A 14,186-nucleotide genomic window follows, 5' to 3' on the forward strand; every position below is an offset into this window, starting at 1 on the left:
GACTAAGAGAATGAAGGAAGTGGCAAACCACACAAGCTAGCACAAGCTGCAGCTGCAAAGCAGTCATGACTTCCACAGATGCCAGATTCAGCCATAGATGACAGGCAAAACCAACTGAAGTCAACTAGCTCTAGATTCAGTCCTCATGAGGCCAAAAGCGAATAGGCATAGACACAGTGATCCAGTCACTATACAGAAGCACACAAAAAAAATACTACTCAATGACAACGCGGAATAAAAAGAATTATTGAGTAACAACTTATCAAAATGCACTTGAGCTCCCATAACCTCTGTTAGAATAGAAAGTTATTTCAAGGACCACCTAGGAATAAAAATTTGTAAAAGCTAATATGCAACATTCAGAGGAAGCAAGCAATTTGACATCAGTTGTGTTGCCCACAAGGTAATCACCTTCAGTAAACCAAAGAATGAGATGTTAGTTTTGCTACACCCCCACATATATATGCACTGAAATTGGGATCAAAACATGTACACGTTGAAGCTGACACTGTTCGTTAACTATAGGCAAATAGTATTTCCAGGCATGCAATACAGACTAAGCTAAACTTTCCAAATATTACACCAAGACCTAGATCTATTTTGCCATACTGTTGGAAACCATCTACCTAGTCAAATCTTCATTAAGTTCCAAAAACCACATTTATAAGCCTCAAATACTGGTATAGAAAGTTTCTAAAAATAATTTTCCTCGTCTGTAGATACTAATGGTGATAACATATGATAAGCCCCACTGCTCATTACACATTGTTATATTACGTACGTCAGCACTTCAGGATTTGCTACTCGATTTCTTCCTGACTTGCGGGCCCAAGGGACGTGTCAGACACAATGGGTGTCAAGTCCTGAAATGACACCACGAGTGGACGAGTGGTGGCAAATCCTAAATTTACCCATGGGGAAATGGTCCGGGTTTCAAGGATAACCTCTTTATTCTAATTCAGTCACCAGGACATAAAAACACCATAAATGAAGTAAAGAGCAAACTGCATTTGATATTAGTATACTACATTATCACATGCACTCATTCAGCAGAAAGAAAAAAACACCACAAGTCTACTTGATAGCATATGTTCAGTGCAACGTGCTATAATCTTTTCAGGGTAGGCAAGTAGGGTTGCACAAATAATAGACTTGATTCTGGGCACATCTTAATACTAGACGTTAAATAGGGCGTGCAGAATCAAAAAATTTACTTTCTTAAATCCACAAAGAAGGATAATAAGGAAAAGATGATAAACACTACGTGTAATATGAGTATTTTGTAAACAAAGCTTGAAACATGTAACCATGTAGCAAATTAATTGTCTCCTAGTCCAAAATGTGCTGCAATAGTCTTTCACAAGAGAAAAACTCCATATAATGCCATTAGCTTTTACGAACACTGACATTGGATGCACTAAATTTCATGCCATCTAAATTAGAGACTGTTGTCATTATGCTACAATTTTTGTGAACCGATACAGACCAACTTCCATAAAGTCGATATCTAAAGCTCTGAGATGGGCATGTAAATTTAGTCCAAGAAACTGAACATGGCTACAAAGCTACTTCTAAAAACTTCCGCAGATTGGCACATAGAGTACATACAGACAACAAATCAGGGCAAGCTGCATCATTGGAACCTACAAGGCGACATGACATGTCTTTTACCTGATCGTTACAAACTTGTTTGTGCCATGCTTGGCCCAAAAGGTCTTCAAGTCAATCGGATTAGCAAGGTTGTAGCCTTCGCCAGCTAGCTTCTCAAGCACTTTTTTGAATGCACCTTGGCTCATCTTCCTTCCAGCAATGCGTGCGCCCCGACGCTTCGCGTTCATTGGCAGTGGATATATCGAAATAGAAGTGGTGCAGCATGCAGACTGCCAGCCACCTGCACCCCACCTGTAGCATTGCTGGGGAGCTCCAGTGCATGAGCACACAGGTGTTGCTATCCTTGAAAGGTCCAAATCAATACCGTTAATCACCATGCCCACGGTCTTCCTTGGTCCCCTTCCTCGGGGCGCAGGCCTATTGGGCACCCCATCCTCCCGCGGAGCAGCAACCTTCTTAGGCTTCTTTGGCTTTGGTGACTTAGGTTGCCGACGTTGCTGCCTCTTCTTCACTGGCGGTTCATTCTTTACCACAGAATGGTCCTCAATAAGCGGTGGTGGCATGCTCTCCTCCTTCGATGGAGGAGGATCCTGCGGCTGCGGCTGTGCCTGTGCCTGTGCCTGTGCCTGTGGCTGCATCATCTGCAGAGTGTGCACGCCATGTGGGTCCGTCATCATCCCATAGCCAGTAGGGTGGTGATGCACGGCAGGATGGCCAACATGTCCAACTGGTCCAACAGGGAGATGGTGAAGGACCTTCTGTTGACGGGGATGCTGATGCTGCGAGGGGTGCAACCAAGCTTCATTGCGCACAAAGTCCATGTGTACAGATGGCGGCTCTGTGGGCATGCCGCCAGAGGCACCGCCACAGTCACGGGGATGGTGCAAATGTTGTGGGTGTTGCTGGTGCGGGGCATTGTGATGCCCATGGTGCTGCAAGAAGGTACTGCCGTTTGGGAGCAGTGGCTTCGTGTCCCGGTCGGAGGCCACCGACGACATCAGCTGCAGGCCGAGACTGCCTTTCACCGTCTCGTAGAAGCCCCAATTGCGAATACCTAGGCTGCCGTCGTCGTCCATCTCGGCGACTCCAACAAATAAATCCAATTACAGGAACCGGACGAGCAAAAGTGAATCTCTTTGCGGCTCTGGTCAGCCCATCTCCACCATTGCCCTCCAATCGCCAATCCCTAAACACCCGTTCAGGCAAACAAGTTAGAAACCAGAATCTGAAAGAGATAGGCTTAAAAGTTCAAAATTTCAAGAAATTTGACCAAACCCTAGGTCTCAGGAACCGTCCGAGACACCGCCCAAATCCGCACCGAACCAGCCCCACAGATCGAGCGAGATCTCCATTGCAAGACTGAAAAGCGGCAAAATCGGATCTTCCGACGGGGATCTACGGAAAGGTGCGGATTTGGGCCGGCTTGGCCGAGAAAGGAAATGGTAATTACGGCCGGAGCAAAAATAAGGAAACCCACATGGCAAGAAATAAAAATTCATCCTCCTTCTGTGGCCTCTCTTGGAACATGGAGCGGTCACTAGCAACAAGCTCTGGGCAATTAAAAACAAGAGCTTTGGGGGCTTACCTTGAAGAGGACTGCTGCCTCTAGGGTTCTTTCACTTCCTTGTGGGTGTGATGGAGAAAGAAAGAGAAAGCGAGAGAGAAGAGAGGAAAGAGAGAGAAAGAAACCGATGGAGAGAGGGGGCAGGAAAAGATAGGCTCGCCCAATTGTTTTTCTCCCTATTCCCATCATAGAAGGTACTCCTATATAAGGGGCAGAAACAAGATGTAGATAAATTTAGGGGCTGATCTGGAATACACGGCGCCTGTTTGAGGTTGATAACTTTAATGCTTCTCTAATCTTTATCTATCTATATAATTCACCTATTTAGGTTGATTTGAACAATCTCCTATATCGATCTGAATCTGATTTGATCTAATGATCAACTTGTAAAGTTAGATCATATTTTTATTTTTAAAATAATATCAATTACCATTTAACTGCCTTCCACAAACGTCTCATTCTACCTTCCATCCCGCACGTCTCCTTCCTCCTTCCATCGTCGTCGTCGTGGTGGAGTGCGACGTGCTCAGTGACTGGAACACCGCTACACGTTGCGGATGGAGAAGGAGTGGACAATCACTCCCAACTCGAGTATATTGTGCGTGACTCGCTACGTAACCAAACCTCGGACTCAACGAATCACTATCACTGGCCCGGCGTGTCATGTGGCGCGGATGACGAGGTGGTGGCGCTGAATATCTCCTCTATGCTCGGGCGTTCGCTCGAGGGCACACTATCCTAACCGTCGTGGCACTACGGGGCTTTCATGTGCTCGCGCTCCCCTCTCACGCCCTCTTGGGCCGTCTCCCGCTCGCGATCTAGTCACTGTGACACCTCGTCATGCTCGACCTCTCCAGCAACCATCTCTAGGAGAGATCCCCAAAGCGCTCACCTGTGTCGCGCTCTAGACGGTGGATCTCGCCTACAACTAGCTCAACGGCTCTATGCCCGCAACGCTTGGCGCTCTCCTAGGGCTGCGGCTTGATGGCCACTCGCGGCGGATTAGCCTCGGCTTGGCATGCACGAAAGCCGGGGAGGGGTGTGCACATCGATGGCGTCATCCTACACTCCATCGAGATCCTCCAAGAGATCCAGGATGAGATCGAGAGGGTGAGTTGCTTCACTTCCTAATTGAGTTGGGATTTTTCTCTACCTCTTTTGGCATTGTGTGATCTCTCGCTCCCTAAGTGATTTGGGTTTCACCATTCACTTCCTTGTGGTGTTGATGGTGGAGGATAAGGGCAAGAAGGCGAGGACTAACAACACTGAGGAGGGTGGCGAGCACATCAATGGTGCCCCTCATGCAGTCCATCGAGAAACTCTAGGAGGCCCTGGATGAGATCCAGATCGTGAGGATCCGTCCAAATTATATTTGAATTAATTAAATTGGGCGATCGTTTAATAAGAGAGAGGTAGCACACGTCCATCTCTCGACGCGTCACGTGCTAACTCACATCTCATAACAACAATCGTAGCCACTAAATGATTAAAACGAATCCAATCCCGGCAGTCCCGATATATGTGTTTTGATAATTCTCATAAGAGCTATTATCCACACATATCTCTACCAATATGTACATCATAACATCATGATTATACAAAAGCTCAAATTATTACATGTTGATAAATTAAATAAAATACAAGTATCATTTAGTGTAATTATACAAAAATCACAGTGGAATAACATCTAAAGAAAATGAACCGGTGATGTCATTTGCCCACAATGTAACCGACCAGGGTTAGTAGTAGTATAGTAATTACTCATCACCATACGGTTCTCGATGGGGCACAAGTAGTCAGCTTCTAAACTTTTTCTGTAAAACAATCAATTAAGTACGGTGAGTACAAATGTACTTACAAGTCTTACTTGTATTTATATTTCCGACTCTAAATATAATGTATTTGGATGAATTAGCAAGAAGTAGGCCACAAGGTTAAAATGAATTATGTGAAAGGCAATTTAACTTACAACTTAAATATAGTAGCATATAACATAACTTAACACTTAGACTATCCTATCATGACCATAAGAACATAACTATATACCGCTTGTGAATATGATTATCTCAACATAGAACAAAAAATATCATCTCAACTCATCCCACATATAACCTCCATGCCATCAATACCAAATGAAACTCTACGGTGACATCTAATGAACATTAAGCTTGCTAATAACCGAAAATACGGCAACTCGAATTGATTTTACACCCTGCATGGGTGCATATCTTTACCCACACGACATGAGACCACCCTTCATACAACCTATCAGTTGCAAGCGATAATTCATGTGATAACCATTCACGTACCCACCTTGAACCTTTTATCCCATGCCCGAGTATGTGGAGGCCACCTAGGTCTACTCTCGGAGCAACCTCAGGTGCCACTTATAATCTCTCTCGCTCACATCACGGGTGCATGAATCAAATAAACATGATGACTTACGATACTTGGCTCATCAATACCCTATTCGTATATATGGTAGTACAGAAAAGTGATTATGTCAACAACACTAACGAACGGTGCTTAAACAATGCAAGTGGTCTATGGCATCCCAGTTCCTCTCTTTGACATGCCCCTAACACCATCCACATCTCATCTCCTTCTCACAACTCATCATCCCAACATCATTATCATTATGAAAGTAATTAAGCCTTTAGCTTGCAAACGATGGAATGTTCTATGGCTCGACTTCTACTAGTTACCTATGCATTGTTAAATATTTTGTATAAATTTTAAGTTAGACATTAACATGGTTATCCATAGGTTACAAGGATAAAGATCAACAATATACCACGATAGGAACACATGCAACAAGATGTGTTCTACACAATTCCTGACATCAACTAGCTAAACATGCAAATACGACACATAGCAATATCTAACAAGTTGACCAATAATTTACTAAAATATAGGAGAAATATGCATTGACGCTTGCCTTGGTGATTTGCTTCACAATTAAGATCAACCATAACTTTCTTCTCAAGAAAACCCTTCACTCTTCTGTTCGTCAATCACTAAAAGAGAGAGAAAATGTATCGCAATAAGCACGATGAAATGCCATAAAGTAATATTTATGATGCATGATTATGAAAACTTTGTAAAAGAACATTTGAAATGATTGGGCTAGAAAGGCTCTAAACATCACATGGGATAAACTAAGTCCACTGTGTTTTAAGTGGCTGGTGGTTCGACCGTGGGATGTGGTGACTGGACCATGAAGGTTGGACAGAGAAATTCGGTACTAAGTAACCCTAAAGGTCAGACCACACCCATGGTGGTCAGACCGCTAGATCTGGTAGTTAGACTGGCCAAGTGGCGGCATGATTCCTGACTATAAAGTCTGAATGGAGTCTAACCGACCAAATCACATCCTGATAGTCAGACCGACCCAGCTGGCGGTCAAACCACTATGCTTGGCCAGCGACACCTCGGCTAGGTCGTTGGCGAAGGCTCCGACGATGCTTTCAGCAAATGGTGATTCCAACATACTCTACAAGACTAGGAGAGTGTATTTTAGGTGGTTTAAGCGACATTCATGGGGCCAAAAGTTTGGGGTCCATAGATCGACGTCCATGGCTAGGTGAACCTCGGTACTAAGGCTATAGGGATTGAGGGAAACTCAGAGAAAACAAGGGGAAAATGGTTAGGGAGGTTCACCTTGGTGTGGGGAAGCTTTTTTGACAGTTAGCCGGCTCCAGGGAAGCACCGTGGATATCGGTTTTGGAATGCTCCGACCGACCTAGAGGTGAAAAAGACGTGGGAAGCTTCTTTGGGGAGAAGACGACGGGGATGAGCTTAGGGAAGTATTTCGGAAGCCGTCTCTGTCGATATTCGGCTGTCCACATTACTCGACATGGGAACAAAGGTTCGAGGTGGATATGCGAACGGTTGTTACGTGAATCATCACTCGCAATTGACGGGTTTTGTGGGCGGTGGTCCTGTGTCATGTGGGTCCAGGAGTACCCCTGCAGGGTGTAAAAATAATTTGAATTACCGCGCTTTCGGTCATGAGCATGCGTTCTGTTCATTTGCAGCAGTCGTAGAGTTCCAACTTTGGGAATGTAGGGTATGTTGGGTCGTGGTTGAGATGGTTATATTCACAGCTATGACTATTATGGTTCCAGTTATCTTTATGTTCCTGTTGTTGGTTACAAGGTAGAAAGATGTATGTGTTTAAGTCTAGGTGCTCACACCTAGGTGTTAAGAGTGCTTACGCATATGAATTTACTTAACCTTATAGCATACTCCTTGCTAATGGCTCAATTGCATAATATTTAGAGTCCAGTTATTATATGTACCTAATATGAATCAAGTCTTGCGAGTATCTTCATACTCACGCTACTGTTTCAGGTTTGCAAGTGAGGAAAGGTTAGATACCGGCTATTTCATGTCCGTATATGTTGACAGTGAGCAAGAGTAGTGCTATTCTACTCGTGTAGCGTGCTTTTGGGTGGAGCCTAAGGGCATATTGTTTCACCTAGCTTTTGATGTTGATAGGTGTTACTTTTCCACTGCATAGTTTATCTAATCTTTTGTTGTAAATTATTATAAATAGTTGAATGCTTAAGAATTTGTAATATAATTTAATTATTCACAATTTCTTAAGTTTTGTTGTGATTCTATATGTTGGAAAGACATGTGTTCCGATCTTAGACACAAAACACATGTCGAGACTACCGATATGGTATTCTGTCTGATCATCATGGACGTGATTAAGCAAATGATTATTCTAATGATTAATTGAAATACCATTTAGATGGTTCCTCACAGCTGTTGTTAGGGGTTCGCCATCAAGAACCCCCAACCCCTTGGCTCCACTAGTTTAGGCCCGATGACCATCAGGCTCAAGACCCCTCTAGGACTCCATGGATCTGGATGGGTCCCGTAGGTCATGCCTTCGAGGCCCTCTAGACCCTCGGAGCCATCGGGCATTTAGAAAGATCAACCAAAGGGGGCTTGCAAGTCTCCCCCCACTTCCAACGTAGTGATCGGCATTTAATATCGGTTAAGTGGTGGCTACCTAACATGCACTGGCCACTAGAACAACCACCTCACCAGCCGTAACAATGAATTACAAGGATGTCCCTATGCCCCATGGTACAGTAAAGAACTTGTATCTCTATAAGTCTTATATGAGCATGTTTATACATTTACATTTTGAATATCAGTATAAATACAGATACTTAGCCACCAAGCTATAAGGGGAAGATGTTCCTGAAGACTTATGGTGTTATATCCATCTCCACTTTTCCTCCAAGCTTAAGTCATTTAGGTGAATTGGCACTTATCGTACTTTATTCGGACAAACCCTTTGACCACCTCTATGCTCGGGCGGGCCTGCAAAAGCCCATTTTTGAGTCTATAATATATGCCTAGGCCCGCCCAATGCCCATTGCACCAGCGAAAGAAGGATCCAAATTGGGCGTGCAAATCATATTTTGTTTGTAAAAATAATTTAAAGTAATGTTTGGGGCTGGTTAGATTTTTTCAACCCAGGTCCAACCCAACAAGGTCTGTGGACCTGTTCTTTTTTCAGGGTGGGCTCAAGCCGTGCTTTGGACTTGGGCCAGACCGAGCCTGTTTTGCTCAGGTCTAGCGTGATGTAAAATACTCCTAATCTGTTTAGCCCCAGTTCACAACCGCACTTTGCCCATTTACCTCCAAACGTCTGTCCTCTTTTCTTTCGTGGTATATATATTTCTAGATTTTGCATTTACGTATTCATACATTCCGCATCTTGTTTTGCTTAAAGTTGCCAGCAGCGGTTCCAAAAAAACAAAAAGTTTCCAGCAGCGCCCATCATGGGAACGGCCCGAGTCGCAATCGCTGAACAGCGGAGAGGTGTCGGACCAGCGTGCCAAAGTTGGACCGCCTTTTGATGCTGCTGCTGCTGCTGCTGGCATGTTTTGTCTGATCTTTCCTGGTCCTTCGCATGGCTGCGACCCAGACGCAATGCTTCCAAAACGGCTTCCCGAAACAGGGAAACGGATGCAAATCCAACGCAGCGACAACACCGAGCGTTGGGCTTGCGAACGCAACTCCATATACTATTGCCTAGGTGTGATTTATGTTGGTACTTCATTTTTTCACTACTACTTATTATCTATTAAAATTTTATTTATCTTATGTTTTTTTTCATTTACTTCTTTAATACAAATCGCAAGTAAATATGCTTACAAGTCATACGTCCGCATGTCATTCATAAAAATTTCCCTCCCGTTGGAATTGAAGGATGTTTACGTAATATTTTTGATTCCTGATATTGCAGGCTCCTTTTATTTAATTAGAGACGAGAGAGTAGTAAAATAGAGTAGGATTCTGATCTATTGCTGTGAATCTGTAGCTACCGTTCAGGTAAAAAGAACTTGTGCTGAAGACAGAAGTAAGCTATCAGTGATGGATGGACGTTGATCCCCTTATGTCGCACGTTGTCGTTGATGTATGAGGTTAGATTTACGCATCAGGATGTCGATGTTAAGAGATCCAAATCCTTGATGGATAAACACACACAAGCTAAACATGCTGACCAAGAGCGGTATCCAAAGACACGGGTCGTCACGCTCCCTCCAGAACTTTTGTGAGCTGTTCGTCAATAATCTCCCCCTCAAAGACTTTATATGAAAATACAAATTGCTTTTGTTTTTCTTTAATTATTAAAGGAATTCGGTGTGTGAGCAGTTCTTCCCACAGGGCACCGATTATCTCAGCAGTATAATAAACCAGTGACGCCTGTTGTACATGCACACAAGCAGTCAAGAACATGGGTGGACCCATCATGATGCATGGGTATTCAATTGAATACCCAACTTTTTTGCAAAAAAATTGAGTATATAGCACATATACTACGTATATATATCTTTGCTGCTTCAATCCATCAGACCACTCAGCAAATTGTAAACTAATTGTTTTAGTAAACTAATAAAAGTGGTTTCACTAATTTTGGGTGTTATGGATTAGTTATGAATTAATCTATCTGCAACATATTTACTCAATCTTGCACGTTACAGTAACTATTTCAAGATTTCATGTATTTTTACAAGATAGAGGATCATGTAAGAAGACTAAAAAATTTTGTTTCATAATTTTTGGATTAGTAAATAATTAACTATGCATTTAACTCGAATTAATAAATGAGTTGCATGTTTTTCTTTTTTTTCAAACTTACTCTCCATGTAATATGATGCAAAGGATATTATTTTTGAAAACAAATTTCACAAAAGGTCTTATAATTGTCTCTAGTTTTTTTTAGAAATTTTTGTGATTTTTTTAAATTTTTTAAATTTTTGGACGTGTTTTTGCAACAAAATCAAACCTTTGGGGTTTTTTTTTGCAACAAAATAATTTTTGGAGGGGAAAGTTAAAATTCAAGTGACTTTTGGGGGGGTTTTGCATTTTTCTCTAATTGAAAAGAGCGCACATAGCAACAAACATCAGGTATTTATGATCTTTATGTTGTGACTGCCCAGTTCGGCAATCAGCAGTTGAGCGTGAATTTTTTATGTAAATTAAGGATAGTGGCATCATTAAACGCTTCTAAGCTATAAAGGAACATAAAGTTAAATTGTAATTTTCTTTAAATGCTTTGTAATTTCTTTTAATTAGTTGAAACTTCTCTACTATGAACAATTTATACTTTAAAATTTACGCTACTATGGACTTCTCGTATTTTGGATTGAATATTTTTTTTAATATTGAATACCCAATCGTCAAATCCTGGGTCCGCCACTGGTCAAGAAGCATCCAAACAGAAGGTAAAAGGAGAAGAATTTTGAGAGACTAGTAACGTGCTGCAACGAGAACACACGAGGGGAAACATTTCTAAATTTGATAAACGATATCGATTTTACTTCACATGAAAGATTAGACCACGGTGTCAAAGAAAATATATTCACATTCAATATCTATATTAACAAAATATAAAGTTAGAGACAATACTTAGACTCTTAAGTTTTCATTAAAACTGAATTCAATATCACTTGTCTTTTATATGGTCGTTGGACCTTGACAATATTATACCACATATGTGACACTGATCCTATTTCATCCAAACCCGTCCCCACAAAGCCATGCTCCACCACCGTCTTTATCTGATCTCCAACATTGCTTCTGTCCTCCCGCATTACACTTAATGGAGGTAGCCTTTATTCCATTTTTACTCATAGAATACATCTTTGTAAGTCTTCTATCTTCAAATATGGATTGGAAGAAAATGTATGCTAGTTCAAGATCAAAAGATAGTAACACCATTAAAAACCAGAAATGAATTGTAGCTTGTATGTGCAAAAGAAGCTTAAGTACGAGAGTAATAGAGCAGCATGATTTAATATCCTTAGATTCATCAACATCTAGACTCCAAGTGTTTAAAAATCTACAAAAGAGCAAACATACTAAATGAGTGAGTAAACATACTTAAATTTGCCGATTAGTTTAGTAGACTTTCACTTATAGATGTATTAATTGTATTACTTCCTTCTAATTTTAGTACAAATGTCCAAAAAGTTTAAAGCAGGTCAAATGAAGGTCCATGTTGATCATCCTCGGTTTTATGCATGGTTAACTTTCAAATAACTCAACAAGGTAACAGGGTATATTTAAGGTTTTTCAATTTTGAGAAGGGCTATATCTCGCTTCGCAGTCCTTATCATTATATTTGTGTACCACTAGTACTACGTAGCTCCTCGCGGATTGAGCCAGCAATCTCATCACACGGACATCTAGCTCACACACTCACTCGTCAAAGACACGCATGCCCCTGAGTCTAATCAAAGCATGGCCTTTTTCTTGTATGTCCATGACCATAGACGTGGCTATTTAAATAGATTTACACTCTGCAAAGGTTGTACATTGTACCTACGTAATATGCTCAATCTCCATCTGTTGCAAAGTGAAGGAGCAAATCACACCGAGACACTTTAATCACGTTCCCTTACCAGACAACTACTTCAAAACACGCTAAGTACCAGAGACCTTGTACCCGATGCCAGTTTCAAGTTGTTGCTAGTTTCTCAAAACACCTAAGCAAAGGGCCAGATAGTCACTTACGTCCTCGTTGCACACTGCCCTCCTAGTAGAATGTCCAGCTTAGTCAGGAGAGAAGTCAAGTCCTACTCATACAAGCCGGATGGTTGCACTGGGGTTGCTTAGCATAATAGTGCAATAATTCAGTACTTATACAGCTAAAGCAAGTATCTTCAATTGGTAATGAATACCACAAAGGTAGCTCAAGACCCCAAGAGCATCCTCGACCGAAGGACTACTCCACTTGCCCCCGTTAAAATAGTTTTCACCTATTTTACACACCACCCATCATATCCTGTACGACATCAAGGATTCCACAATCATCAAAGAGTCGTGTCATATGAGTTGAAAAGATTGAACATCAAAGCGACATCTCTGATATGTAATCCACTAGCGACATCTCCGAAGAGAATGCACTCCATCCTAAGCATGCTAGATATCACGGCGGTGTCTGACGTTAATGTAGATAATGACAGGTTAATTCCTAGGGTAATAGTATTCTGGATAAGATAATAAGGCATGGTAATTGTTTGATAGGATTTAACTACTGCAAATAGTTGAAATAGCGCAATACATAGCACATGAGATAATAACTCAAATTTAAAGTTTATCAATTAGATTATTACAAAACATAGGCGCAGAATGATTAAGGGGATAGGACTTGTCTTCTCTGAAATCTTCTTCTAAACCTTGGTTGAAGTCCGGATTCTCTGGGTTCTATGTGAAAATCCTCCAGTTCTACGATACGTGATTACGATCAATCAACAGCCTATACTAGGGAAGAATCAATTAACTCCTAATAAAATATCAAATGAGCCTTAATGGATACCACACTGTGATAGAAGGGTATATCTCTACTTTATATGAATTTTGGTGAAAGAATCGTCAGAATCACAGTCGAAACGGAGAAGTTATGACTCATGAAAGATTTAATCTAAAATTAAATCCAAAATTTATGAAATGACACTATTCATAGTGGGGCCTATAGGTGGGACTCACTTTAGTGTTGTGGGGTTCACTGTACAATATTTGAGTGGGGTTCACCGTACAGTGCATGTGGTCTCACTGCATAGTGCATGTGAGTCCCACTGGCTTAGGCTGGGATGGACTTGGGCTCATGCTTGGGCTTAGGCCCAGGCCCAAGCCCGTCTAGAGGTTGTTCCACTGTGGAATGATGGCTAGAGGCCGTTGGGCTATTGGGCAGAGGGTGAATGCCAACCAACAAGAAAATGGCCTCGGCCCATTGGGTTTATGCCAGAAGGCCGACCTATTGGCGGCCGAGCTGTGGCCTTCTTGGTCGAGTCACACCAGCGTGGCTAGAGGTTGGCTAGGAAGAAGCAGGGAAATAACCGGCGGTACCTCACCAGGAAGTTCACCGGTGATGGGACTCCATCGAGGGTTCATGACGAGAAGTGCAGGATGAGCATCTACGCACGACAGGGCACCCATTCTTGCGCTTATCATCATTGGGCGACTGTCGGAGATGAGGACGGCAACGGAGTAGGACCGAGTGGTGCTTCTCCTATTCTAGCATGGATTGCCTGCAAGGGGGAGGAGCCTAGTGCTCCTAGGATACTTGGCACGACATTCGGCCCACACAGAGAGGAGAAAACTCGTGGCTACACACTGCCACGTGAAGGAAGGAGAAGCTCACTGAGCTCGGAAACGGTGAAAGGCAAGGCGGCGACCGGTGATGCGATGTTTCGGCGGTGGCGGTGGCAACTGCTTAGCCTTAGGCTCGGGTGCACTTTCGTTGGGCTCATGGATAAGTAAGAGTGGCATGGGGAAGGCGGCGAGCTCCTAGTCTTCTTAGCTACTCAGCGGAAGAGAGACGATGACAACAAGGTAGCAGCGACGACGATGCAGATGGGTAGAAAGGGGAAATACGAGGCCAATCTGCCGATTTTTATAGCGAGAGCGGGATAAACGGAGAGGTGGCGGAAACAAGAAGGTGCGGCACGACTTCTTGGTTGTGGCGCCTACCTGGTTT

General features: G+C 42.6%; 1 protein-coding gene across 3 annotated transcripts; it reads right to left on the bottom strand.

The window, feature by feature from the left end:
• Positions 1-1,342: 1,342 nt before the first annotated feature.
• LOC133911996 (protein Barley B recombinant-like) lies at positions 1,343-3,341 on the bottom strand. Of its 3 annotated transcripts, none has more exons than XM_062354509.1 (2): positions 3,197-3,341; positions 1,343-2,797 (listed from the first exon to the last, which is right to left on the bottom strand). In XM_062354509.1, the coding sequence occupies exon 2, from the start codon at positions 2,685-2,687 to the stop codon at positions 1,668-1,670; it is 1,020 nt and encodes a 339-aa protein (XP_062210493.1). In that variant the 5' UTR covers positions 2,688-2,797; positions 3,197-3,341; the 3' UTR covers positions 1,343-1,667. The 3 variants fall into 3 exon arrangements, with proteins under 3 accessions (XP_062210493.1, XP_062210494.1, XP_062210495.1); XM_062354510.1 differs by having other exon boundaries at positions 3,089-3,341; XM_062354511.1 differs by lacking the exon at positions 3,197-3,341 and adding an exon at positions 2,887-3,079.
• Between the last annotated feature and the right edge of the window lie 10,845 nt (positions 3,342-14,186).

Source organism: Phragmites australis, chromosome 3 (genome assembly GCF_958298935.1).
Source record: "Phragmites australis chromosome 3, lpPhrAust1.1, whole genome shotgun sequence".
Lineage (NCBI taxonomy): Eukaryota > Viridiplantae > Streptophyta > Magnoliopsida > Poales > Poaceae > Phragmites > Phragmites australis.